This window comes from Arvicanthis niloticus, chromosome 1 (assembly GCF_011762505.2).
Source record: "Arvicanthis niloticus isolate mArvNil1 chromosome 1, mArvNil1.pat.X, whole genome shotgun sequence".
Lineage (NCBI taxonomy): Eukaryota > Metazoa > Chordata > Mammalia > Rodentia > Muridae > Arvicanthis > Arvicanthis niloticus.
In genome coordinates this window covers 69,076,965-69,104,768 of record NC_047658.1, presented here as the reverse complement: position 1 = coordinate 69,104,768, position 27,804 = coordinate 69,076,965, and the positions used below count along the sequence as shown (strand labels likewise).

General features: G+C 48.8%; 1 protein-coding gene and 1 long non-coding RNA gene across 7 annotated transcripts in view; one reads left to right on the top strand and one right to left on the bottom strand.

Moving 5' to 3' along the window:
• Positions 1 to 123: 123 nt before the first annotated feature.
• On the bottom strand, positions 124 to 26,725 carry LOC143443146 (uncharacterized). 3 transcript variants are annotated; one of them, XR_013111915.1, is made up of 4 exons: positions 26,080 to 26,715; positions 14,600 to 14,891; positions 1,641 to 4,251; positions 124 to 1,392 (listed from the first exon to the last, which is right to left on the bottom strand). It is a non-coding gene; the product is annotated as an uncharacterized LOC143443146 (long non-coding RNA). The 3 variants fall into 3 exon arrangements; XR_013111914.1 differs by lacking the exon at positions 124 to 1,392 and having other exon boundaries at positions 1,487 to 2,491; positions 2,793 to 4,251; positions 26,080 to 26,717; XR_013111913.1 differs by lacking the exon at positions 124 to 1,392 and having other exon boundaries at positions 1,487 to 4,251; positions 26,080 to 26,725.
• Positions 12,958 to 27,804, top strand: part of Slco2b1 (solute carrier organic anion transporter family member 2B1) — a 49,126-nt gene continuing 34,279 nt past the window's right edge. For 2 of the 4 annotated variants that reach the window (XM_076938739.1, XM_076938736.1), the window contains exon 1: positions 25,100 to 25,245. In XM_076938739.1, coding sequence (XP_076794854.1) covers positions 25,122 to 25,245 — 124 coding nt within the window. In that variant the 5' untranslated portion in view covers positions 25,100 to 25,121. Of the gene's footprint in view, positions 13,295 to 25,099; positions 25,246 to 27,804 lie in introns of those variants that run through there. The other 2 variants (XM_076938749.1, XM_034486630.1) reach the window with 2 other exon arrangements.

Here is a 27,804-nt window from a genome sequence, read left to right as displayed (position 1 = left end):
GAATCTTCAAACTGGGGCCTTCTGACAGCAACAGATTCACTGGGTAAGAGTGAGTGAAGTAAGTCTCTCTCTCTCTGTATGTATGTGTGTGTGCGTGTGCGTGTGCGTGTGCGTGTGTGTGTGTGATGTAGTGTTTACTCTGAGCTCTCTCTCTCTCTCTCTCTCTCTCTCTCTCTCTCTCTCTCTCTCTCTCTCTCTCTCTCTTTCCAGGGTTTTTCTGTGTAGCCCTGGAACTTGCTCTGTAATCCAGGCTGGCCTTGAATTCACAGAGATCTGCCTGCCTCTGCCTCCCAAGTGCTGGGATTAAAGGTGTGAGCCACTAGTCCATGGCAATCTCTGTGGTCTTCTTAACCATACCTGAGCCCTGAGGAGTGGCACTGGCCTCAGTAAGGACTCAGCTCAGGAGCAGTAAGGGGCAGCTGACACATTCCCCTCTGCTCCGCAATGGATTCCATTTCTCTTCTCATCTAACTTTCCTCTCCCTCCATCTGGGTGGAGGGATGCTAGCCTGGCCTTTACCTTGGACTTGTTCCTTTGGCAGCTGTCCAGGCCAGGTGGTGCTGGCTTGTGGGGCACTGCTTCTTCCTCTTCAGTGATGTTACAGCAGTTCTGTGGGTTCTCCAGCACTGCCTCCAGCTTCCTCTCTCTTCTGATGAAGTCTTTCCAGTGTAAGAGTGAAAATGGCCCTGCAGAGAGCTGTGTCTGCACCCTCTTTCATGACTGTAGAAATCAGACTGTGACAGGGTGCCATAGATGTGTCACCTTCCGGTCAGATCGGGTCAATGTCAGAGCTTGTCTAGTGACTAGACTTCCAGGCCATGACACTGGCTCCTTCTCCAGCAAGCCAGTCTGCCTGAACAACTTAGACATTCTCTCTGCTGTCTACCCAGAAAGAAATGAGGCTGAAGGTTTTTTTTTTTTTCTCAGTTTCTCAGACTGGTACCCGAGACAGGTATAAATTTCAGTTTTGCTCTGAGAAAATTTAAAACAGGTTCAGATGGCCTGGGTGATAAAGAGATGTTCTAAATAGTTAGAAAAAAATGTTCTCAAATGTGACTTAAAGGAGAGAGAGACTAGTCCCGTCTTCCTGAAGAAAAGTCCTGGCAGTCGCTTTGCATCTGGAGGGTAAATGTTTAGCAACTGCAGCCCAGGTCACCATGAACCTGTGGCAATAATTTTGACTGGTGAGTTCATTGATAAAAATATCTGGCGTGAGTTTAGCTGAGCTCTCCCCCAGTGGACCAGTCAGCAGAGATGCTGCATCTTTTTAAATGTTCTTTTTGCTTTTCCCATCCCAGGAAGCACAAATTGGTACCTTTTTCCAAAGGTTTCAACAGTTCTGCAAAGGGGATCCCACTGACTGGAACCATGTGCCAAGTTTTCTGGGAGATTCTGAAACACCAGAGCCAGGTTTTTTTTTTTCTTAATCAAGCAGTTTTGTGTACTACACAACTGGCATTTTCCTTCTGCCCAGCCCCCCCCACACACACACACACTTTTGCCTAAATAAAAGTGGTTCAGAGAAAGGAGTGAATTGGTTGAGGTCACACAGGCAGTTGGTGGTAGAAAAATCAGAGAAGCCTTCTGCCTGCCCCATCTCCCTGGGGTGCACTGTGGAAGAGGCACTGAAGCCCACATACCTAAGGATTGCTGTGTATCCATTTCTCTCACTGTTCTTGGAGGTTCTGGACCAGTCTCCTATAAAGCCAGACTGTCAGTGGTTCTCAGGCCACTAACTTCCCACAGCAGAGATTGGGCAGTGCTGTCTTAATGACTTTAGGGCTGTGTGGGCAGTTCTGCTGTAGAATTAGTGGCCAGTAAACTCTGTAGAGAGCCTCTGGTCCAGTTCCCTTGTGGTTGCCAAATGAATGGGGAGGCCCCCAAAGGGCTAAGACACTTGGTGGGAAACTTCGGAACAGAGCCAGGCACCTGAAATAAATCAGAGCAGGAGAGAGTAGCCATCTCCACCTGTGAGAGTCCAGATCCCTCACTTTCTGCCTCCCCAAACATGTTCTCCCAGAGCTGGCTCCCTCCTTGGACTACATATACACCTAGCCCTGGACATGTTATTTTGTTTATGTGTATGTCTTTTGCCTGCATGTGAATGCCTGGGCCCAGGGAGACTAGAAGAAGCCATTAGATTCCCTGGAACTGGAGTTATGGATGGTTGCACACCATCATTTAGATGCTGTGTAACTGAGCCTGGGTCCTCTGCAAGAGCAACAAGCTCTGAGACAGCTCTTCAGCCCTAGAGAATTTTAATTCTAACTTTCCTGTCTGGGACCTCTGTAGCTTGTCCCAGGGCCCCAATCCAGGATGCTATAGATGACTCTCTCCCATCCAGTGCTGCCTTATTACAAATGGCCAGCTTGGGGTGGAGCTTGACACCATCAGTCTCCTGGGATTTGGGCCACTAGGGATCTCTTTTCCTGAGGCTCTGGTTTGTTTTGGGGGCATTCTCGGGTGGCTTGTTCGCTGCTACTCCTGGGCTCTGTGAGAATCAGAACAACAAGATTAAGCATCCCCACCGGCATGACTTGTGTCCTCTGGGGCTCCCCCACCCACGGAGCAATGCTGGTATCGTTACGTAAGGACACCATAGGTCTGAAGTCCCACTGTGCCTCGTCCATGTCACAGTGATGCAATGAGCAACAGCGAGAGAATTCATTCTGGGGGTATAAAGTACCTGCGTCCTTGGCCCACGAGGACCCTTGGATGTTCTGAAGCTACACAAGTGTGACCAAAGAGAGAGTCGTTTGGTCCCCAGGCTACACTTTCTGTCACTCTCTTACCTATTTTCTCTCATCCACTCCTTCTTTTTCTCGGCTACGGTATGAGTAAGTTCAGCCTCTGCCAGGGAGCCCTCCATGACTTCATCTTCTGCCAGCTGCCAGTGTGCTTCTTTTCCCTGGAGTAACCAGGTCTAGCTGTGAATGCTGCCATTTTAAATCACAGAGATCTCTGGTTCCTCAATCATGCTGTCCTGTGAGAAACTGGTTTGATCATGAACAGGTAGTGGTCAGTGGTCAGTGTCAAACCTGGCATCCTAGCCACTGTGATCTGTGCTCGGGGTGGGGGTGGGGTGGGTGGGTGGGGGAAACAGGGAGGGAACAGCGCAGGGTTGCCTCCTGGAAGACAGTTCCAAAATAGAAAATAGAAGCAGATGAGGGGAGCTTGGCCAGGAAGAGATCAGCAAAGCCAGAGGGCGGAAGCTCGGAGGTATGTTAGGGAGATAAGGAGGCTCTTGTTTAAGTGCAATGTATGTGTCTTTTATTACCACTTGTGATCTCATGTGGACCAGGCTGGCCTCAGAATGACTATGTAGCTGAAGATGACCTTAAACGCCTTATCTTCCTACCTACATCTCCCAAGTGCTGGGGTTATAGACATGTGCTTCCTCCCTTCCTTCCTTCCTCCCTTCCTTTTCCTTCCTTCCTTCCTTCTTTCCTTCCTTCCCTCCATCTCTTCTCTTCTTTCTCTCTCTCTCTCTCTCTCTCTCTCTCTCTCTCTCTCTCTCTCTCTCTCTCCTTCGTGACAGAGTGGCCCTATATAACTCAGATTTGCCTGATACTCACTATTGTAGCCCGGTCTAGCCTCAATCTCTAGATCCTCCTGCCTCAACCTCCTGGGCCTGAAGTTAGAGGCCTGTACTAGCATACCTGGCTATCTGTGATTCAGTTGAGGCCTAGGGAAGAATCTGAAAAGATGAGGCTAAAGCAGCCAACAAGCTGAAGAGAAAAATGTCCCTGATTCCAAGCCCAGGATGAGAACTCAGCACGGGGCTGTTAGGGGCCAGTCCCATCCTTGGCAAAACTGACACAACCAACCACAGATATCAAAAACTCTTGGCCCCTACGGCAAGGAGAGTGGTTAAAACAGGAGAGGCTCCAAGCAGGAAGACTGGCAGGATACATGGTGGTGAAGAATGGGACAGGAACACCACTGGCCTCACATGTGCTTATGTGTGCCAACTATGGTTCCCTACTACTCACATACATACTTTAATATGAGCAGTATTGATTTTGTTATGCAGTAGGATTTCTGGGGCTAGGAAGAAGGCTTCATTGGTAAAGTGCTTGCCATGCAAGCACGAGGAGCTGAATTTGGATCCCCAGTACCACGTAAGAGCTGAGTACAGCAGAGCGTGTCTGCAACACCCCCCCCCCCCGCACTGATGTGGGGGAGAACACAGGTGGATCTTCATAGTTCATCAACAGGATTCAGGGCCACAGATCCAGTGGAAGTTCTCATCTGAAAAAAATAATAATAATAAAGAGAAGAGTGACCAAAGAAGCTACCCAGCATCAACCTCTGGCCTCTGCATGCACACATACAAACACGTGAATGCATTTGTGTACTATGTGTGGGTAGTCCGTATACCCACACACTCATATGTACACACACACAATATACCTCCCATATAGACATGCACACATGCGCATAAACACTGCACACAGCGAGAGAGACACAGAGAGAATGTTTTGTTTTCTGTGTGACATGTTCCACAAAAAGGCTCATGTGTGGCAGGCTTGTACCTCTGTTGGTGGCACTTATAGGGAGTCAGTGGATCACAAGGATGTCAACCTCATCAACAGATTAGTTCATTGGCACTCTTGTGGCTAAATAGGATTTGATATCTAGTAGGAGGAAGAAAAGCACTGGGGTTGGGGTAGGGGCAGTTAACATGCCTTTGATGGGCCGATCTTATCCCCAGATCACTGGCCCCTCTGTCCTGGATACAATAAAGTGAGCAGCTTTGCTCTGTCACATCCTTCTCCCATGATGCTCTGCCTTGCCATGAGCCCATAAGTGATGAGCCAAATGACCATGAACCTTTGAAGCCACAAGCCAAAATAGGGAGTTATTGTGTCACGGTGATGGAAAGTTGATTATGGGCATCTTGTTTCATAGATGAGGATGTCAGAGAGGTGAAGTGGACAAGCCTGGTCCTTCTGGTCAGTCAACAATGTGTTGTTAGAGCTCAATCTATCAAGAAAGTCTAAGCCAGTTCTCAACCCTCCTAATGCAGTGACCCTTTAATACAATTCCTCAAATTATGCTGACCCCCAACCATAAAATTATTTTGTTGCTACTCCGTCACTGTAATTTTGTTACTGTTATGAATCATAATGTAAATATCTAATATGAAAATTATCTGATATGTGATCCCCCAAAGTGGTTGTGACCTACAGGTTGAGAACCACTGATCTATGCCCTTCAACAATCAAGGGTTAGAGAAAGCATTAAGAAATGAAAAAGCTGGTCATGGAAGACTTCAATATGATGTGTTTGGGCTCGAAAAGAAAGACAGACAATATTGACACTGAGTGAGACAAAGAACATAGTAGTGGGTAGCAGGCAGACTAAATGAGATGAAAGTTTTAGAAAAAGATGATGAGGGCTGGAGAGATGGCTCAATGGTTAACAGCATTGGCTGCTCTTCCAGAGGCCCTGAGTTTGATTCCCATCAACCACATGGTGACTCACAACCATTTATAACGGGATCTGATGCCCTTTGCTGTCTGGTGCCCTCTTCTCTCATGCAGGCATACATGCAGATAGAGCACTCATATACATAAACAAACAAACAAACAAATACATAAATAAATAAATGAAAATTATGATGAGTTAAGCTTGGGACACATAGCACAATACAGATAGAGACAACCATGATGGCACACAGTTGTAATCCAAGTACTGAAAAAGCTGGCTCAAGAGGGTTTAGAGTTCAAAGCTAGCCTGGCTACATATCAAATTCAAGGCCAACTTGAGCTACATACCAAGACCCTTAACCACCAACCAACGACTAAATAAAACACCACTACTGATGGGCCCAGAGAGATGGAATCTGAATGTGCTTGTGAGATTCGGCAGAGAGATCCCTAGTGACCTTCACAAGCTGTGAAGGTTGATCAAGTAGAGAGAGAGTGTGGGTAACAGCTTCCAGATCAGAAGTATCTAAGTACACTCCAGTTGCTATATCAAAAGACTTCACCCAAGGTAATGGACAGATGACAGATCTGGGATGTTGGAGGTGCATGTGGGTTCCTCTGTTTCTGAGGATTCACTCTGCTTCATAAATGGCCTCTACTAGCTGAGACCTTGTATGATGGGGCCAGACAATCTCTTCCTGGCATTTTATAAGGCCACTAATCCCACGTGTGAAGGGTCTGCTCTTCCAACTTCAGTGCTCTTCACACTGGCTCACTGGAGGCTGGGTTCCAGTGGCTGATTTTGTGTAGAATACTTTGGGGTTGAAGGTTGATGTAATGGCTATTCTTGGTTGTCAACTTGACAGCATCTGGAATTAACTAAAGCCCAAATGGTTAGGCACACCTGTAAGGGATTTTTTTTTTCTTAATTAATCCTTGCAAGTGGGAAGACCCACCTCTAATTAGGATCTCTGGGGTGGGAAGACATTCCTTTAATCCAGACCTCTTGAGGTGGGAAGCTCCACATTTAATCTGGGCCACTCCTTCAGCTGGCAGCTTAAACAAAGGACATAGAAGCAAAAGCTCTGTCTGCTTGCTCTCAATAGCAAGTCCATTTCTTCACTAGGAATAGAGTCCATTTCCTCAGGATTCTGCTATACACTGAAGACCAGATGAGACATCCAGCCTGAGTTCATCCAGACTAAACAACTAACTGGATTCTTGGACCTTCTTCTGGTAGATAGCCATTGTTGGACTAGCTGGCCCACAACCTGTAAGTGATTCTAATAAATCCACTTTCTGCTGTTTGTTGCTGGGGAATCATGAGCAGAGGGTGACGGACGGGACATCTAGGGAGGGGTGACAGTTGCTTTTCTCATTTCTGTGAAAAACTACCTTAATATGTTAAGGAAGAAAGGATTTACTTAGGCTCTCAGCTTGTGGGTGCAGTCCTTCACGGTGGGGAAGGACGGCATAGTAGGCAGCAGGAGCATGAGGTAGCTAGTTACTCTGCATCCACTGTCAGGAAGCAGAGAGCAGTGGATGCTGGTGCTCACCTCACTTTCTCTGTTTTAATAAGTCTGAGATCCCAGCCCATGGAATGGTGTTGCCCACATTTAGGGTGGGGCTTCCCATGTGAGTTAACTCAGTCTAGAAACTCCCTCGTGATATGCCCAAAGCCTTGTCTCCTAGATAACTCCTTTGATAGATTCTGCAAAGCCAACAATATCAACCTGGAACCCAGGCTTCAGGTGAAACAGGCAAAAGCAAAGAGAACTAAAGGGTTCTCTTGCAGGTTGGGGTGAGGATTGAGAACGAGGTTTCTTTAAGACTTGAGTGTGCTCAGAAGCTGTAGGTACACTTACTTGATCACCACTCAGTGGGCCTGAGGACAAGAGTAGACCAGGCTCAGATCTCAATGCTGGGCTGATCGAGACCCAAGCCTTGCACATCTGATAATCTGTTTCCTTTACTGTAAAACAAAGGACTATTCATCAGGTGAGGATTTCTTAAGTGTTATCTCTGCGCTGATATAATACAGGTTAAAAAGGTGAGAGGTGCAAGCAGGCACCACAAATACATCTCAGCCATGTGGAATAGCCCATGGCTCTCCTCCAGGACCATAGGAGAGGCACTTGCTCACTGTCCCTTCAACTGTGAAATAGAGAGGTCCCTAAATGTCTCCAGGAGTAGTCCACACATCTCAGGAGCATGTACACACTCAAATCAGAAAACAGCCAGGGGAGAGGTGTCAGCAAAGAAAGGAATCAAAGTATATAAGGCACCTGCTGCTAAGTCTGGTGACCCGAGTTCAAATACTGGGACCTAATGTGGAGGAAGAAAAGAACCAAGTCCCATGAGTTCTTTGTCATCCACATGTCACACACACACACACACACACACACACACACTAAAGTGAAGAAGAGAAAGGAAAGAAGGGAGGGAGGGAGGAAGAAAGAAAGGAAAGAAAAGGAAAAGAAGAGAAAAAGAGAAAAGAAGAGAATAGAAAAGAGAAAAATAGAACAGCCCTCAGCTCAGAGGTCAGCTGGCCAGCTGCCTGTGCCCTGTGCCTGGACACCACTCTGCTCTTGGAGGGGGAGTTGAGAATGGTGACAGGCTGTCTCTCCCTGTCTGGCTGCCACTGCTCCTCTCCATCACCTCCACCCCTTCAGAGGTGTGAGGCTCTGACAGACATGACAGGCTGGAAAAGGAAAGTGTCAAGGAAGAAGAGGAGTTAAAAATACATCTCAGGAGAGCCTTGGCGCCTTCCCAGCCATGGGCAGGAGGTCCTCGGAGCTCTGTGGAGCAGATCAAGCTCAGCACACATGTCAGGGCCTCTAGTGTGGCTGTTCTTGTCATCCTCACTTCCACCAAGAGGCAGTGTGACGAGAGCAGAAGCCCAATTGTCTCTGGGGCTAAATGCATTTGGGCTGGAGTCTGAACACCACCAAGCAGCTGTGCATCCTGGGTAGGTGGCTGTGCTTCCCTCTTCCTTGGTATATAAGTATTAAGTATAAGTATATAAGGTAATAAAGGTATATATTACCTTTAAATGATCAGACAAGCCATATTAACTTAAGTGAAAATGCTGTGTGTGAATGAGTAACTGAGCAGCCAACCGTGAGCATCCCTCACAACATTACACACATTTGAGCGTGTGCTCACACACACACACACACACACACACACACACACACACACGATGCACACCCCTCCCTCTGAGGTTTTGTTTTGGAGAGGTTGAAGTTCCCCACTTGTTTTTCTTTAGGATTATCCTGCCCTATGATAAGTGACCCTAGGGTACCTCTGTCCTCAGCCTAAGGTCTTAGATGAGGAAAAGACATGAGAACCCTATAGGACCCTGATAGAAAGCCAGCTCTCTCTGAGAGAGAGAGAGAGAGAGAGAGAGAGAGAGAGAGAGAGAGAGAGAGAGAGAGAGGAGTCTCCCATCCAAAGGCAGTATTCTGAGACCCTGTACACCCTGTTCTGGGCCCAGCTCTCATCCCTCAGTCCTGTTTGTTTTCTGGGGGAAATCTAAGGCCTTACTGGAATCCGGGAGCAAAGGCCAGGGTGCAGACCTTCCCTCTGCCTCCAGGGGGCAATGTTGCGAAAATCTTTCAGGGAGCCAGGTTTTTCCTCCACACTGTTCCTTCCTGACCTACTCTGGTTCCCACTGTCTACCTGACTCTGTCTGCACCCTCACTCCCACCTTGTGTCCCCTCCAGCTTTGCTGTACCCATCAGTGTCATCTCCCCAAGGACACGCAGTATTAATAATGTAACCTCATTTTAACCCTTCAGCTTATGCGATCCTTCCAACTAATGAGACCCCTTCCAGCCATCTCCCCATTTAAATAAGGAAACTAACAAGCAGGCAGAGGTAGGACCTGACCAATGGCAGCATAGAGATGGTACAGTGACAGTTGGAGGTCCCAGGCTAGCCAGTGCCCAGCTGGAGTCCTGTAAGAGACCCTCTAAAGTACCCACAGACTCCAGCTTGTCTGTGAGCTCCCAGTTTGCCCTTGAGCTTCCCCTGTCCGAGGAGTGGGGTTTTCTGGTGATTTATTGCCTTGGGGCTCTGTCAGGTCAAGCTGACCTGATGCTCGCCTGCTGTGATTGACTTCCTCCCCTTCCTCTGCTTTCAGAATCACAAGTCATCATCATCATCATCATCATGGCTGCCATATTAATAATGGGCCCGTGTCTGCTCAGCACTCAGAACTTAGCAAGCACTAATCCATCCATCAGCTTATCCCAGCCTTGACAGCTCTAGAGAGACATTTCACAGACAAGGGCACGGAGGATCAGAGAGGGCAACCAACTGACTCCAAGTCATCCAGAGAGTTCTTTCTAGAGAGGGAATTCTGTCTCCTTGGAGAGAAGCTACCCACCCTAAATAGGTAGGGAGGAGCTGGGGCAAGATGATGATGCTCTGTGTGGTCCTACCAGGAGGTTTCTTATCTTTATAACTGCAGGGGAGGACACTAGGCTCCAAAGAATTCTTGCTGGGCCAGAATTAAAGCATCCAGTGCCTTAAAAGCATCAAGTGACTACAGTCCTGATCTCTGGGAAACAGGCCTGAAACTTCCAGAGAGGATGCTGTTTCTGGCCCAGCATAGAGACAGTGGGAGCCAGGGGACAGATGCTGAGACAACAGAGCCTGACATGAGTGGCACCCCCATACCATAGTCTGTCAGGTAGGAGTTCCGGAGAGTGAAGCAGCAGCAGGAAGCCCAACTGGTTGAGCCAAAGGTTCAGCCCCTCCTAGGGTCCCCTTTATCCAGCTGGCCTGCTGACCATGGGGTGTTTGGAAATGAGCTGCATCTCTTCAGGATAGAGAGGGGGGAGCCAAAAAAGGAAAGCCCTGACTCTCAGCAGGATGGAGACTATTTCTCCTCTACTGGCCAGGGAAAGAAACCCAGGGAGAGGTAGACAATCACTCCCAATGAGCCTCAGTCTCACAATCTGAAGAAGGGACATTGAATTAAATAAGTTCTATCTACATTCCTTCCCACACTGACCTCAGTCCAACATATCTAACACTGATGTCCTTAACTCACAGACCGTCTCCTGCTGGAGATGCTGGAGAGAAGCGTGTGTGTGTGTGTGTGTGTGTGTGTGTGTGTGTGTGTGTGTGAGCTCACATGTGTGTAAGATAGGATGGGATGGGTGGGTGGGTGCAGGGGTAGGATGCAGGGGAGGGATGTAAGCAAGTCACTTCTCTGAGTGGCAGTGTGAGGCGGTGAGGAGAAACAAGCAGAGCATTACCCTCCCTGGATCGAGCTAATGAGCCCTGCAAAAAGCAGGTCTGCACAGCAGGGATCTGAGCCCAAGGCAGTGGTCCAGGCTAGGAGCCCCCAGGCTCACTGAAGACACTCATTTGCCACCCATCCACTCCCTGACTAACAAGCCAGAGGGATGTGAGAATGGAGGAGCTGAGGTGAGCAGTTTGGAGCATTTGGGGGAAGGTGTCTCTGACTACTACTCCCCTTCTTTATCTGCTGAGCAAGGTCACAATGACCATCAGGACCTCCCTGCAGGTTGATGGTTTAATGCCATGATCACTTGAACAGATGGTAAGACTGAGTCCTAAGGAGCAGAGGGTTTGCCCAGTGTCCCACAGCAGGGTTGTGACAGAGCTGGGACCAGAATGGAGCTCAGCAATCTAGTTCCCTGCATTCTTCTTCTTGTAACCCAAAGCAGATGGCACCACAGATGAAGTCTCCTGTTGTGTCAGGTTTACAGAAAGGCCTGTCTGTACGTGGGCTACTCAGAGAGAAGGACTCTGATTCTGCCAACAGCTCAGGGTTTTACAACAGCGTCAGGCTTGGCATAAACCACAGGACTATGAGAATGTCAAGGATGCTGGAAGTTGCAGTTTTGCAAACCATGCCAACAACAGAGATGCTTTAAAAAGGCATCAAGTTTCGCAAATAATGAGAATCTGCAGATGGTGTTGGGATCCACACAGCTCGTGGGGTTGTGCAAAGTACACAGGCTGCAGCAAACACCAGCGCTCCCAAGTACACTAGGCCAGGGAGCCAGGCAGTAATCACAAAGCTTAGGACTCCTGTAGACAGGACCCTACTGAACTACTAGCTCAGGAACAGTCTGAGGACCTGTTAGCTCAAGTTTCAGAGGCTGAACTTTGCTCCACCAAAACACATCTGTGTCCATGAATACTCTGGTGTCATACAAACAGCCTCAGCCCCTAAGGCTAAGTCAGCGATCAGAGTTTCTAGACCTCCAAAGGGACCTTCTTTCTTGCAACTGTACACCTGTGATTTGATATCTTGAAGGTTCTCTGTCTTCCAGTTCCTAGGAAGACTCACTGCTGACTTTGGACTGAAGGGCTGAGAACCCAGATCTAATCTGGCTTTCCAATTAGGACAGAGTCTTCTTTCTATCAGTCCATCACAATTGCTGGCCTTCATCCATCATCACGTGCTCATATTGCTCATCCTACAATGACACCTTCACTCAAAAAGTATTGGGCATCCGGCTGAGTGCCTAAGTTCCAGCCAGATCTGTATCTCGGATGTCCCAGGTTTCTATGGCCAAGTGGGCTAAAGGAAGCTCTCTATTATTCCAGAGGAAGCTAGACTCTAAACCCACATCCCCATTCTATGCAAAGGTCCTCTTCTGGAAATGGGGTTGGGCTCATTTCTGTATCAAATAAGGGCAAACAAAGACTCTTCCCCTGAGAAGACAGCCTGGGTTGAAGGGCATCCCTGGTTCTAGCACAGTGGGGGTGGGGAGTGGCAAGACATGCTTCCCCAACTAGTGGGGTGCTCTGTGGCATGTGACTGAGACTCTGCCTCATCTTTAAAATGAAGGGCTCCAAGCCTGTTGGGTGAATGGGCCCTAGGGAACCTCACATGCAGGCTCTGCTTTCTCCCCAGTCTGGTGAAGACCCTGCCTCTTGCCGCTCCTTCCTCCAGTTCAGCCTCTGGCCTCCAGGTTAGCTTCTTTATTTACTGCCTCACTATTCACACCACAAGGACTCCTGTGACGCCTGTCCCTTGGCTGGGGCCTACACTGGGGTGGAATCATTCTTCCAACTGTCTAGAAAGCCTCTGTCCAGACACCTCTTAAGAATTTCACATTTACTGTTTTGCCTTGCTTCCTTTCCCCCTCCCTTCCTTCCCCTTCCATCTAGGTGGCAGAGATGGGAAGGGACAGATATTAATGAGGGATGAGGGGGACAGGGGTTGGGGGGTGAAGGCTCAGAGGAAAGCAAGGGCTTGCCTCAGAGCTCATAGAGGACTGGGGAGACAGCAGCCCCAGAGGAAAAGGGGTTCAGGCAGTGACTGGGATTGCAGCAAAGAAACTGAACATTCTGGAATATTTGTCTCTAGAATGATCCTGAACTTGAGAGCCATAAATAGCTTATCATTCTAGCCTCTGCTGCTCACACAAGGAAATAACCATAAGCCTCAGGGAGGGACCAGCCTCCTCACCGCATGGGGGCTGGACCTAAATAAACCCGCCTCCTTTGCAACTCCTGGTCCTGGGCTGTCCCAACCAGAGATCAGAGGAATTCATGGAGCCAAAGAAACAGAGACTGCAAGGGTTGGAGGGACCTAAAGCCAGATAAAGGATCAAGTGCCCAGAAGAGTTCTCAGGGAGGGGTCAGTTTGAGCAGGGCTGCTACCACGCCCGACTTGAGGGCAGCTGCTGTCCAGTGGGGCCAAATAAACATAGCCTAGTGAGGGACAGTCCTACCTTGACGCTCCCTGCTGCTGCTCTCTCAGAAGCTGTCTCCAGTTGTCCACTGACAGGCTCATTTCCTTTGTGCTAAGCTCCAGGTTGAACTGAGGGCCACAACTCTCTGCATTCCCCCAGCCATGGGGCCCAGAATAGGTAAGTCTAGGGGAAGGAAGGAAGGAATTGGGAGGGAGCCTGGGGGCTTCTACAGCCACAGGAAAGGGGGAGACTAAATATAGTGCCTCTGTGGTGTGCTGGGGAGACAGAGGCTCAGTTCTGCACAGAGCAAGCCCCTCTCCCCTGTCTGTGGAACTCAGGGGGGGTATATGAGTGAATGAGAGGGGCAGGAAGGGAAGCCAGTTTGCTCAGCTGGAGACAGGGAGCCAAGCCAAACCACTCTGCTGAGCGAGAGACCCAAGTCCTTAGAAAGGCCGGCCTACCCAGCTGCCATCAAGCTAAGCCCCAACCCTTACACACACCTCCAGTGTGAGGGAGGCAATGTAGAGATGGATGGACAAAGTAGAGAACCACAGAGAAGAAGGAGGGAGGGAGGGAGGGAGAGAGAGAGAGAGAGAGAGAGAGAGAGAGAGAGAGAGAGAGAGAGAGAGAGAGAGAATGTGCAAAGAGACAGAGGAACCAACAGGTGTCAGCAGGACAGAGGTGCAGACTAGGAGCAGGACAGAGGGACAGACAGAGCATGGCTCTGAAGGAAGGTCACAGTGAGGACCTGAAGGGACAAAGGGTAGTGTGTGAGCCAGAGCCAGAAAGGCAGAAGACTGCCAACCCACAGGGACAAACGCCCAAAGGGACTGACCGACAGATTTCAGACACAATCTACAGGATCCACACAGAGAGGGGACTCCGAGAGGCCTGCTGACACTTATCTGGAATAGGTAGTGGTGGGATCTGAGGAGGCTAGAGGGGAAATGTCTGGAAGCTTCCTGAAACCAAGCTTGGAACGGTAAGAGGAAAACACCAAGTGACCAGGTCAGAGTGACAGACCCACCTGTGACAGTGGTGGAACAGAAGGTCTTTAACAGAGTGTCTGGGCTGGATGCCCTACAATAACCCTTAGCCTCCCAGCCGCTGCCTGTCCACTGCAGTGTTAGCTTTACACCCACCCAGGCAAGGCCAGGCTTGCTCCCAGGCCCAACAGACTCAGCAGTGTGACAGACACAGCTTGGGGACCCTGGGACACCGGGAAGGTTGGGGATGGGTGCTTCCTCTATGGAGGGAGGCTTTATTGGAGAGAGGAAGATGAGGTCAGGTTGAGGGAAGGGTTGGGATTTATTTTGAGTTTGGTGCCACAGGTTTTTCTTGTAGCCCAGGTTCACCTCTGACATGCCCTTCTCTGGCCTCTGCCTCCAGTGTGCAGGGATCACAGGTGGGCACTACTGAACCTGGCATAGTAAGATGGTTTTGCTGGGTTTATGAGCTATCGACAAACAAATTCCTATTTACCTTTTCGGTACGAATGCAGGGATTGGAGATCCTGTGACAGAGGAGAAACTTACACTCGGAGTTCTGCACTGGCCTCCCCTCCCTGTAAAGGCTTGGCTCTGGGTCCTCTAACTGATCTCTGACACATATATAACAGGAAGCTGGTCTGAGTTCTTGCATTGAGACACCACCAGAAGCCACCTCAGCTGTGCTTCCTCAGCTTCCCTCTGGAGCTTTGGTCAGGCTCAGTACAGTGGACAGGATGAGTGATGCAGATGACTGTCAGCCTTTGAAGAGTCCAAGGCCAGCTGTTCTAGAGACAGACACCAAAAGGGGCTGAGAGTCAGATGTGTCTCCACAGAGCTAGCCTGATAGTTTGCATGCACCCTTAGGTAGCAGAGGTCCTTTGTCTGTGCAGGGAGGAAACTAATACCCCCAAACTGTCCCTATGGTAAGATCCAGGGAAACCACTCTCTGGCCTCTATACCCTTGCTCAGGGAGTCCTTGCCCACTGCTTTTTCTTGAGAAATTTGACATTTCCAACACATCCAAATGAAGCCTACCTGGGGGACTTCGTCCAAGCTAGAGGAAGCCTTTGTTAACCACCATGCACAGTGTTAGCCACCATTCATCCTTGCTTATTCTAGGTGTGGCCACTGTTTAAATGAGGTCTTTCCTGGGCAGACATGGAAGTTGACCATCAGCCTCACATTCAAATCCCAGCTCTGCCCCATGGACTGCATGAGAACTCAATAAAATCTTCCCTCCTTTTTAATAGGTGAGGAAGCAGATATTCAGAGAGGACAAGTGACTTGTCCAAGATTACCCAGCAACTCACTTGCTGAGTAGAGGCCAGAACACTGGTCTCCCTAATATTAGTGCTCTCCTCTCTGTCACTTGCCTGGGGCTTTCTCTTCGTCACTCCGTATTGATGGACTCTGGTCTACCTTGTGTACTTCTCCACTGGCTCCCCACAGAACAAATTATTTCCTGGGTGCCACTGACTGGGGAGCAGACATGGAGGCGGGTGTTACTTCTCCTATGACTGGTCTAGGAAGTGTCAGATGGTGAGCTGGCCTTGACCTTAACAAGGGTCCATGCCCAGTCTGCCTGCCTCTATCTCTTTCAGGGACTCCATTTTTATAGTAGGTGGCAGGGATAGTCCCTTGGTCCCCCATTGTGTTTATAAACTTGGTCTGTAGAGGGAGCAGTAGGGCAAGAGGCCTCTGTGCGGGGACTGACTGGGCCTTCATATCAGTATGGGGGGTTGAAGTATATGGGGGCCATGAGAATGGTGTGGTACTTTATAGGCCGCAGCCAAGGCCTGGCAAATGTTGGGGAAGGAACCCATGTTAATGGACTAGAAGATGTGAGAGACAAGACTTAATTTCATTCATTCCTGAGGCCTTGGACCCAGCTAGGACCAGACAGAGCTGGGATGATAGAACTGTCCAGTGAGTAAATGGTTCTGTGTCCCGGGTCTCAGCTCTGTGACGCCCATCTGGGGAGTTAGAAACACAAACCACATGAGTAAATGCTGAACCTTCCGAAGCCCATGATACAGACCTGTCATCCCAGCCTCCCGGGGGGCTGAGTAAGAAAGAGTGGCAGCTCAGCCTGGTGAACTATCTCAGTGCCAGAGCTCAAGCCTACCACAGGACCCTAAGTTCAATGCCCAGGATCCCAGAAAAGAAAAGGGAACACGAGAAAGAGAGAGAGAGAGAGAGAGAGAGAGAGAGAGAGAGAGAGAGAGAGAGAGAGATCAGAATGAAATATAATCCTCATGGAAGAGAAGATAAAGCCAATAGTTTTTCTAATTTCAACATTTCAACTGTCATGCTTTTCTTTTCTTTTTCTTTTCTTTTCTTTTTTTTTTTTTTTTTTTTTTTTTTTTTTTTTTGTGGTGGATAAGTGCATCAAAATGTAACTGACAGTGAACATGTAAAACCCCAAGTGAAGTCGAGTGACTTCAGAATGGCTAACTTCAAAGTACATAGATGTTCACTAAGACGTACAGTTTGGGATTAGGCAGTGTTTGAGTGACTGTTTGATCTAACTGTGTGATGCTTTTATTTGTAATTTCACTACAATAAAGGCATTTTTGTTAAAGGAAAATAATAATGAAAAGAAGAAAAAGCCAAAGTTTGAAATAGGGGTTTGTTTTTTGTTTTTTGTTTTTGTTTTTTTTGTTTTTGTTTTTGTTTTTTAAAAAAAGCTGGCCAGCATTGGGGAAGGGTGGTCTACACCCAGAGAGGGTAAAGGGCATTCCAGGGAAGGGAGTACCAACCAGCAAGGCCTGAACAGAATGTACATTCTAGAAGGACAAATGGGCTGGCATGTTTGTAGGCTCTGAGCAATCAGGTTAAGGGAGGAGACTTCTGGGAGATAACTGAGAGAATTAAGCCAAAGCCGACAAACTCTGACACAGGACATCCTATGGCTCCTCGGGCTTATAGACTAGCTTAGAGTCCACTGGGGCTCTAGAAGGATGTGAAGGGCTGAGTGGCCAGGCCTCCGTGATCCGTGTCCTGGGAATACTCATCAGAACCCTCCTTGTGTGTCACAGCTTTGTGAGTTCAAGTCAGACTTCTATCCAGTTTACAAATAGGAAAACGAGCTTGGAGGGGCTGATGACCTGTGACCTCAGGCCACATGTCTGACCACAGGCAGTTGCTGAGACAGCCAAGCCCCCTGTGGAGTTTGAGCTCTTAGTGGCTTCCTTTGTCCTCTTTCTTCAGAATCACACTGGAGGCTCCGAGGGTCCAGCCCCTGCCTGGTGTCCACAGGGGGCACCTTATGTGTGGTGGCCAAGCCTAACTAAGGCCCCCAGACTAATGCTGTGATTCAAGAATAAGGATTCAAGAATGTGACTTGTGACAGCAGTTCAACACAGAGTGACCAATGAGCTCTCTTCCAGTGCAGGGGAAGGCAGTGTGGCCTCGGGCCAATGGCTTCTTGTTTAGATAAGGAGACTGTCCTGCTTCCCCAAGGCTCAGGACCCTCCCCCCACCCCACCCCCACACCGTCTAGTCTACATTTTTAAGGTTATCTTGGGTTTAGATGGGGTAGTGAGGGCCAGAACCAGGAACAGAAAGTCCCAGCACTTGGCCCCTGACCCAACTCGGAAACCACCAGAGAGCCTGCCCCAACCTTCATCCTGACAGAGCTCCCTCAAAATGTAACAACTAGACCTTGAGGTCATTTTCCTGTTAGCAGACCACCCAAAGGTCCTTCCAAAGGAATTTCCCCAAAATGACAGCCAAGGCCAGTTGCTGTCTGGAGACTCCCTCCGCACTTTCTTCCTTGGACTCTTTCTCCTTCACAGTGCTGGACTAGGTCACACTAGGAACTGGATCTTGAGGCCCCACAGTCGCTCTGTGTCAACATGGCCACCCCAACTAGAGCCCAGCCTCCAGTCTTGTCAACTACCTCATGTGGACAAGCTCAACTCAGTCAAAAAGCTTGATCTTCAGTTATGTTGGGGCCGAGACCTGAGAAAGTAATGAGCAGGGAGACCGGTCGGCCAAGGGCGTGGCATGGATAAAGGCTGAGAAGCATGGTTAATCTGGAGAATGGCAGGAGTCCATTGGAGCTAGAGGATCATGTTCTATAGGAATGAATAGATGAAGCCTGAGGCTCTCAGGGGCCTTGAACTTGAGACTGGAAGTCTGGACCCCTGGTGTGGAGGAAGAAGGGAGGGAGTTCGCCACTGAGGTCTGCAAAGTATCAGGTCTAGGGCATTTCCTATGAGACTGGCTGATATATTTTGTAATGTGGTGGCGTGGTGTGGAGGGAAGGGTGTATTGGTGGGCCCATACTGAGGAGTCCCCCACCAGGTACCAGTCTAGTAAAATAACATTTATTTAGGGGCATGAGAAGGGGGGTTGAGAAGGGAATAGGGGCAGAGAAAGAGAAGAGACAGAGGAGGACAAAGAGGGAAGGAGAGAGAAAAGGTCCAGAGAGAGAGAAAGAGAAAGAGAAAGAGAGGGAGGGAGAGAGAGAAAGAGAACCCAGAGAGAGAGGGAGAGAGGGAGAGAGAGAGAGAGAGAGAGAGAGAGAGAGAGAGAGAGAGAGAACCCAGAGAGAGAGAGGCACCAAACAGTCCTTTTATAGCAAGCCAGCTCATACCTGGCTGTTGCTAGGCAACTGTTGAGCAGAGTCTAGAAGAAATGCTAAGACTGGCAGAGAAGGAAACTGAGGCTTAGGCAAAAAAAAAAAAAAAAAAAAAAAAAAAAAAAAAGCCATCTAAGGTCATGCTAATACTGTGCTGCACAAACAAATTTTTGTATCCGACGTATTTTTTCTGGAGCAGTTCAGCAGATTTACAACCTGCTCTATCTGAACAGGCCAGAGCCCAGCACTGCTCTGGAGGAGTTTACCAAATCAGGCTGATAAGAAGCTGATAAGAAGGAGGGCGTGAGGAGCAAGAGAGTGGCCAACTGACCACATAAAGGGCTGTGAGAACTGCCTCCGGATGACAAGGGCTCCTACAGGGGACACCAACCTGAGAGAGCTGGGCTGCATTCTGGAGGAGGCCAGAACGACTTAGGAGGTAGAGCTCAGGAGATGCTCCCAGCTCACACCTCTGAAAAGGGATCTGCCACTATTTTGAGGGATGAGACGGCTCAGTCACTATCCACCACCTAGATGCCACCCTCTCCAGGCCTAGACGTTGCCTTTAGTACTGGGAGCTAGTAGCTTTCCCAGTGGTACCAATCCACTATCCTGGAAGGTGGGTCTGAGGTGGCGGTCTCCTTTTTCTCTGCTCTCAGTTTGGACACCGGGTAGGACACGTTCAGACACTGATCTGTTAACATCAGCCTCACCTGCCTCTCAGACCCCTAGATGTGTGTCTTTACCTGGAAGCATGATCTTCTAGGGAACCCTCCCCCCTTCAGTGGCTATGCTACTCACCCAACCTCGTATGTCCAGTACTAAGCACAGTCTTTCTGTCCTCTCAGTGACCAAACTCATCATGACAGTACACCAAGATAGGAGTCGGAGCTGCTCCCTGCTTCTCCTGCCCCATCACTGGGTCCCCCTGACCTCTCTAGCCCTACGCCTCTTCTGTGCCTCAGCCTTGCCATTCGTCCTCTACCAACCTCTATACTTTCACATCACTGAGGCCCCCACCACTGCCGCAGCCACTGCCGCCTCCTCCTCCTCCCCTCTCCCTCCCCCTGTCTCCTTCTCCCTCTTCCTTTCTTGTCCTTCTAGAACACGTCCACGCCAGGCTAGGACATCTCTCCTGTTTCCATATCTTTGCCATACTTGCTGCCATAACACTGGGCACCGTTTCTGACTCTGAGTTTGAGGTTCTTTTATTATTATTACATTTTATTGTTTTGTGTGTGTGTGTGTGTGTGTGTGTGTGTGTGTGTGTAGGTCTGTATGCATGTGTGCACACCATGGTACACTTGACTGTGCACTTCTGGAAATCAAAGGACAACTTGGAGGAGCCTGTTTTCTTCTTCCAACAAGTGGATTCTGGGGAGAGAAAGGCAAGTGCTTTTCCCACGGAGCTTTCTCCATGGCCCTGGAATGAATCATTACTCTCACTTCTAGAACCAAAGGAACACCACTTCTCTGTCTGCTGTGACTGGGCTCCTCTGGCCTGATTCCTCACCTTCAAAGTATTTTACCTAACCCAGACATCCTATCCAGGTGGCTCCCAAGCCCAGTGTTCTGAGGCAGACAAGGAAACCCACAAGTGGGTGAAAGGGGCCTAGGAAATGTGCAATGGACACCCCCTGCTGAGGCTCCAGCCGGGCAAACTGCTCTGAGCAGGCACAGCACCATGGACAGCTGAGTCCGTGCCAGATCTGCTGATCTTTCAAGACAAAAACAAAAATCTGCAGTTTGCTGTGAACATTTCTGATTAAAAAAAAAAAAAAATGCTGGCAACTAATTGAAAAACATTCAGCAAGCCAGCATTTGCAGGCTTCAAAACAAGTCCCAGGGCCAGAAGAGCCTCCAGACAAGGCAAGTCCAGAGGATGCTGTTGGCCTCAAGGAACAAGGCTGAATGGAGGCCCTGGGCCAGGGTTTCCCTGTCACAACCTCTGCCTTTTTCTACGTGTTGTGTGCAGGTCCTTTGATGACTTAATATAGTGTGTGTGTGTGTGTGTGTGTGTGTGTAGAGGGTAAGGGGTGGGTGTGGTGTTTCTTCTTATACACCAAAGTTAGAAAAATAACAAAAACAAATAAATCCTGGAATGCAGCTGAAGAACACAGGAACTTGGGGATAAAAAGGCAGTGTGGAGACTTGATGGTGGGGAGACACAGAGAGCTGCTGGTGGGGATAGAGGGTAGGGGGTTGGGGTGGTTGTGCTGCTTCCCAGATCAGATGAAAGTAACTAAACTGAGCCTTCCATAAGCAGGAAATAAGTTATTCTGGGGCCTGGTGGTCAGACTCGCAAACAAACTCACTGGTGAGTTTGGGGCCAAAGCTGACAAAGCCCACCTCAGTGAGTCTTTGAAGTTGACCAAGCCCTTAGCCCACGCTTCCTCCCAGTGGGTGGAGAGGGAAGCAAGGCTCATTGTTCTAATCATACTGGTACCTGGAGGAGCTGTCTGATTGCCAGCCATAGAGCCATGGTCCTAGGTTTTGCTTTCTATAAGACACTGGCTAGAACATTCTGTAGAGAGTATCATGTCTGGACACTTTCAGATTCTGCCTTGGCATTTCTTGACAGTCATTGCTGTAGTTTTCCAGAAGGTTCCAACCCATGCTTTGGTTGTGGGTCCCAAAGCTCATCATACTGTGGATCCCTGGGCGGAGGCCCTCTCAACCTCCTCTCCACTTTTCCTTTCTTAGCCTCTTCAGGCCACAGAAAGAAACACCTGATTGACCAGTGAGCTGACCCACAAGCTACAGAATGGGCTGATAAAACGACAGATGGCAATATGGCCACCTTTGACAACTGACAGAGGGAAAGAAAGCTGGGCCAGAATAAGAAGTAACCACACAGGGACTGTCATTATATTTGTTCCAAGGCCATCAGTGCAGATCTGATGGCTGACATCAGCAGCCCAGCAGTCAGACAGATCTGGGCTCACATCCAAATCTCCATTCCTCAGCTCTGGGATTCTGGATGCCACTTCTTCTCCAAGCCTGTTTGCCCACAGGCATCCTAAGCCCTGGTAGCACACTCTAAGGATGTGAGGATACATGCATGCCCAACACAATCCTGCATGTGGTGATTGATGCCTGCTCTGCAGTAGCCCCTGCTTCCCCTCAGATCAAGACGGAACACACTAGCTGTGCATGTTGACACATGTCTAGGCTCTCAGAAAGCAGAGGCAACAGATCCCTGTGAGCTTGACACCAGTCTGGTCTATGCTGTAAGGTTCAGGCCAGCCAACTCTACATAGTGAGACTCTGCTTCAATAAATGAAGGAAGGAAGAAAGAAAGGAAGGAAGGAAGGAAGGATCCAGAGACAACTGTCTAGTCGGGCCTTCAATGACCACCCCACTGCCCACAGAGAAAGCTTTCCTTTCACCCAGCTCTCTGGTGTTTTGTTTTGTTTTGTTGGTTTTTTTTGAGAAAGGGTTTCTCTGTGTAGACCTGGTTGTTCTGGAACTCACTCTCTAGACCAGGCTGGCCTCGAACTCAGAAATCCGCCTGCCTCTGCCTCCCAAGTGCTGGGATTAAAGGCGTGCGCCACCACTTCCCGGCTCTGGTTCTTGTTCTATATGTAACAACTTGTTGCTCCACATAAGCAGATTTTAGTAGAAGCAGATGGTGTTTCATGACAGGACGAAGAGCTAGCTTATAGCAGGACAGACTCTATACCAGGGAAAGAGTGCCATTTAATCTAACACCGTAGATTCCCAATGAGGTAAGTTTATTGTGAGCCACAGCTGAGTAAACACCACAGTGCCTCTCTGTGATTTGTCTGATCACAGCTGAGCTGAAAGACTGGAAATTTGTTTCAAAACCTTTCAGTGAGGTGGGGGAAGGGTGGCCAGAGACCTGAGGTAAGAACCACAGTGTGGCACTGCAGGATGGGTGGAAATTATAGAAAGACATGAACCTAGGGCAGGAGGGGCCAAAGACTCTGAAGACACTAGGCTTGACAATGCATGCAGGTAGTTCCAGGACTCAGGAGGCTGAGGCAGGAGGCTTGCAAATTTGAGATCATCTTGGACTACATAGTGAGACTCTTTTGATAGGGGGAAAAAAAGGAAGGAAATGGGAGGGGGAAAGAAAGGAAAGAGAGAGAAAATAGAGGGGAACAAAAAGTAGGAAGAAAGGGAGGGAAAGAGGCAGGGAAGAAGAGAGGAGGGACTGGGTGGAGGGCAGGATGGCCCGAGGGCCAGTATTCTGTTGATGGTTCCCCTTGAAGAACGGGCCAGATTAATGAAGGGCCAGATTAATGAAGTCCCGTATTGAACAGTTTAACCATGAGCTTGGACTCAGCAAACTAAGAAGAGGGAAAAATGAGTCTGAAAAATAGACTAGCAGGGCCGTGCGAGTGGGGACAGGCCGTGACTCTAGAGGCTCTAGTGTGCAGGTCCAGTGTGCAGGTAGGCACATTGGGAAAGTAGGCAGCCTGGGCTCTCGTGTGCCTCCTGCACTAGGGAGGAGGGGCTGCCCTCCCCCCCACCCCCGTACTGGATGTGAGAAGCCAGAGAGCCCTGAACCTAAGGCTATCTGGCTGAACTACCATTGTGATCTGTCTTAGTCAGGGTTACTGTTGTGGTGATGAAACAGCATGACCAAAAAGCAAGCTGTGGAGGAAAGGGTTTATTTGTCTTACATTTCCACATTGCTTTTCTTTCTTTCTTTCTTCTTCTTCTTCTTCTTCTTCTTCTTCTTCTTCTTCTTCTTCTTCTTCTTCTTCTTCTTCTTCTTCTTCTTCTTTTTTTTTTCCCGAGAGCCCTGGCTGTCCTGGAACTCACTCTGTAGACCAGGCTGGCCTCGAACTCAGAAATCCGCCTGCCTCTGCCTCCCAAGTGCTGGGATTAAAGGCGTGCGCCACCACCACCTGGCCTCCACATTGCTTTTCATCATCAAAAGAAATCAAGACAGGAACCCAGGTAGGACAGGAAGTCAAGAAGGACAGGAAGCTGAAGGCAGGAACTGATGCAGAGGTCATGGAGGGATGCTGCTTACTGGGTTGCTCCTCATAGCTTGCTGAGCCTGCTTTCTTATAGAACCCAGGGCCACCAATTCAGGGATGGCACCACTCACAATGGGCTGGGCCCTCAGCCATAAAACACTGATTAAGAAAATGTCTCACAGCTAGATCTTATGAAGGCATTTTCTCAAATAAGATTCTCTCCTTTCAGATAACTCTAGTTTGTGTGTTAAGTTGACCAGCCAGCCCAGGCTTCAAACCTGGGTCATTGCCTCTAGGGTCATTGAGTGTATTCAGGGAAAAGAATTAGGTTCTCTGGGTCTTGTGGTTGACTGGAGCCTAGATGAAGAGAGGAAAAGGACAATCTAGAGACAACCTATGGGTCTGCTAGAACAGAGAAGGGAATTTGGAAACAGGAGGTAGCTCCAGTTGGGATGTGTTGTCTAGGACATTTTGGAAGATTTATCTGAAATTAGTGGAAAACGGCCCTTGGCGGGGGCCAGTCAGAAGGCCAGTCCTAGGAGATACCTTCCTCGCAGGGCCTAAGACAATAAAACAGAGCTTTTCTGTCCTTCACTGATCCTGGCTTCATTCCTGAGACACTCTGACAAAGGACAGATTAGCAAGATAAGAAACACAGCATTATTTAGTCTAAAGTTCATAAGATATGGGAGTCTTCAGTAGAAAACATGAAGAAATGGAAAACTGTGTTTTTATGCTATGTCTGGTAAAGTATCTGATTGTGGAGAGGCACAAGCGAATAAATGGGGTATGACCTGGTGGTGACAAACTGAGGGAGGGGGACTTAGCCAAACCTGTTTTGAAATACTTTGAATGAGAGGGAAGGGGAAGGTCATCGAAGAACTTGCCTAGGTCACTGACCTGCTCAGGGGAGGGAGGAGAAAGGGAGGGGTACTGCTGTTTTCTCCATCACCAACATGCCATATTTGGGAGCAGTGTGTCCTAGGTCCTGTCTGTAGACAATGTCATCCATAGCCATAAGCTGAGGATGTTGGGGCTCAGAACGATGAAGAGACATGGTCAGGATCACCTCGGAGGCTTGCAGGGAGCTGGGAGTCCAGCTCAAGCTTGAGGAAGCCTGTATTCAGCTCTACATTCACAGGCTTTGCCTTTTGCAATCTGACCCTGGGAGGTACTATGGGTTGGAACGTGGTACTGAGCCTTCCCGGGAAAGAATGATCAGAGAGGGAAGGGCCAGGCTGGTCTCTAATGTTTTCCCCCTTGCCGTGTATCTGCAGCTAGACTGAGCACCAGCTCTTGCTCATGAAGAGCAGCCTTGCACCACAGGCTCACACTGACCAGATCCTAAGGAGCATTTTGGCTGGCAGATGTTCAGATGCTCTCAAAGCCCAGAGCATATTGCTGGCCTTCTTCCCCCACCCGCAGAGTAGAGCTTTGGACTTTGTGCACCAGAAAAGGGCATTTCACTAACAGATAGAATGAGCCAGGAAGACTTTGAGCCTTGGCAGAGGAGGCTGAGGTTGAAGCTTCAGGAAGGACCAGGAGTGAAGCTGCAAGTAGAAGCTCACCTAAGTCAAGTGAGTGACGCTTTGGAAAGAACAGGTGAGAGGGCAGAGAGAAGAGGGGATGTGACTGTCAGAGAGGGAGGATTGTCCACAGTGTGCTCAGGAGCCCAGGCTGAGAGTCCCAGGTCTAGCCTTGGGCTAGAGGATGCATGTTCTGAGCTGGCCCACTGACTTTTCTTCCTGTCCCTCATCCATTCTTTGCATTTCTTTCTGAGCTATTCCTTCACTTCGTTGTCTTCAGACCTTCCATCTATAGCTCCAGACCTGCTGTCTGGTTGGCCAGGCTTTGGGGTATGCTGGCACTGCTGCCAAGGTGACCTGGCTAGGTTAGAGTGCCAAGACAGAAGAAGAGATTTGTGCTTTCTCCCCCCCCCCCCTTTTGGATCTGTTCAAGGAGGGCTGTTGAGCTTAACATCTGGACTGAGCTTCTGGGATTCTTTCTCAGAGGCTTGGAGATACATAGGACATAGGACCCAGAGCTCTGAAAAGCATTCGTGCATTGTGCATGCATATCAAGACCTAGATGGCAGCAGGTGACAGGCTTCTGCTGGTGAGAGGAGCTGAGGTTCAGAGGTGGTCACCTCAGTGTCTCTGGGGGCATTTGCTTTACAGGCCCATACCCTCTCTTCTTTAGTGATCTCAGCATTCTCCTACTCTCCCAGTGGTGCCCCCCATCTCCTCCCTGCCAGGTGTTGCTCTCCTGTTTCCTCTGGATGTTTGTGCCTCAAAAGGAATTCCTCCCAGTCATACGCACTTCCGTTTCCTCAAAAAATTTCCAGTTACTGTTTAGGCATTTATAAAAATGATAAATATGAACATAAAAAGATGCCTGACATTATAATCAAACCACCCATGCCCCCATCATACCTACCTGGGTGGCCATCGCTGGCAAGGCTGACCATAACATATCAGAGAAGGTGCAGAGAGACTGGGATGTTGCTGGTGGGCTTGTAAAATGGTGCATCTCCCCATGTTCCTTGAACAAGTCTGACAAGGGGAGGAAACGTGGGTACGCGTCTCCATTGGGCCTGCTCAAACCTAGCCAATCACCCCCTCAGCAGTGCCAGCATGCCCTAGGTCCAGGCCAACCAGATGACAGGGCTGGAGCCGAGCCTAGAAGAGCTGCAGCAAACAGTCAGATGGTTTCTCAAACAGTCAAACATAGATCTGTCATAGGACCCAGCAATTCCACTCCCAGGCATGTGCCCATGAGAACTGAGAGTGCATGTCACATGAAACGCTGCAGTGACTTGTTCACAACACCCCAAATCGCCCAAGTGTTTATCAGTTGATGAATGTATAAACAAAATGTAATCTACACATACGACGGCGTGCCATTCATTTGTACAAAGGGATGAAGTGTTGATAGAAGCTACAGTGTTGAGCACCCTTGAAACTACTATGGAATTTAAAAAATTAGTTACAGGTGACCGACCACATATTAGATCATTTCATCTATGTAACATCCTATGTCCAAAATAGGAAACTCAGAGCCAGGAGGTAAATTGGGGTTTTCAGAGCCCTGCTAAGGAGGAATGAGAAGTGACTGCTTGGTACCTAGCTTCCTGCTGTGGAAAGGAAGAGTTTTGGAACTTACAGTGGTAATGGCTGTACAATTTTATGAACATACAAAAACCAAAACGCACTTTATCCCTTGGCTCTAGATTGTGAGCCTTAAGAGTTTTATGGCATGTGAATTATGTACCTTAGCAGTCATTTCACTAGTTGGAGTCTGATAAAACAACCTAAGGGAAGTTGTGTTTGGGCTCGTACTGAGGGTACGTTCTATCATTATGGAGAAGGCGTAGCTGCGGGAGCATAAGATGTCCAGTTACATTGCATCTACAGTCAGCAGACAGAGAGAAATGAATGCTGGCATACCTGCACTTCACTCCCTTTGTCTGTTGTATTTAGTCAGAGACCACAGGCCAGAGGATGGTGCCACATCATTCTAAATGGCCCTTCCTCAGTTAAACCTCTCTGGAACCTACCCTCAGACATGCCCAAAGATATGTCTCCTAGGTGATTGTAAATCCCATTGACAATCACAATTAACCATGATATGTGTTAATAGTTCTCAAGGCTGGGGGATGGCTTTTAGTGGTTAAGAGAGTGTCCTGTTCTTGTGGAAGAGCTGAGTTCCATTCCACACCAGCCCACATCAGTGGCTCACAAACGTTTGGAGTTCCAGCTCCAGAAAACCCAGTGCCTCTGGCTTCTATGGACATATGTGTACATACCTACACACACGCTTTAAAAATGATCTTTGGAGGAACCAGGAGCAGGGGGAGAGGATGATGGAGAGATGACTCAGTGGTTAAGAGTAAGCATTGTTCTTCCAAAGGTCCTGAGTTCAACTCCCGGCACCTGCATGGCACCTCACAACTGTCTGATGCTGTCTTCTGGTGTGCGGATGTACATGCAGGCAAAGTACTCATATACATAAAATACATAAATAAATAAATCGTAAAAAAAAAAAAAATAGTCCTCAAGCTTGGAGGTACCTTGTGTGAGGAGCACAAAACCTTGGCCTGTGGAGGTTCAGGGTCTCGGTCGCCTTTTTGAGTTTTCTTCCGGGAATGGAGGTGGAATCCAT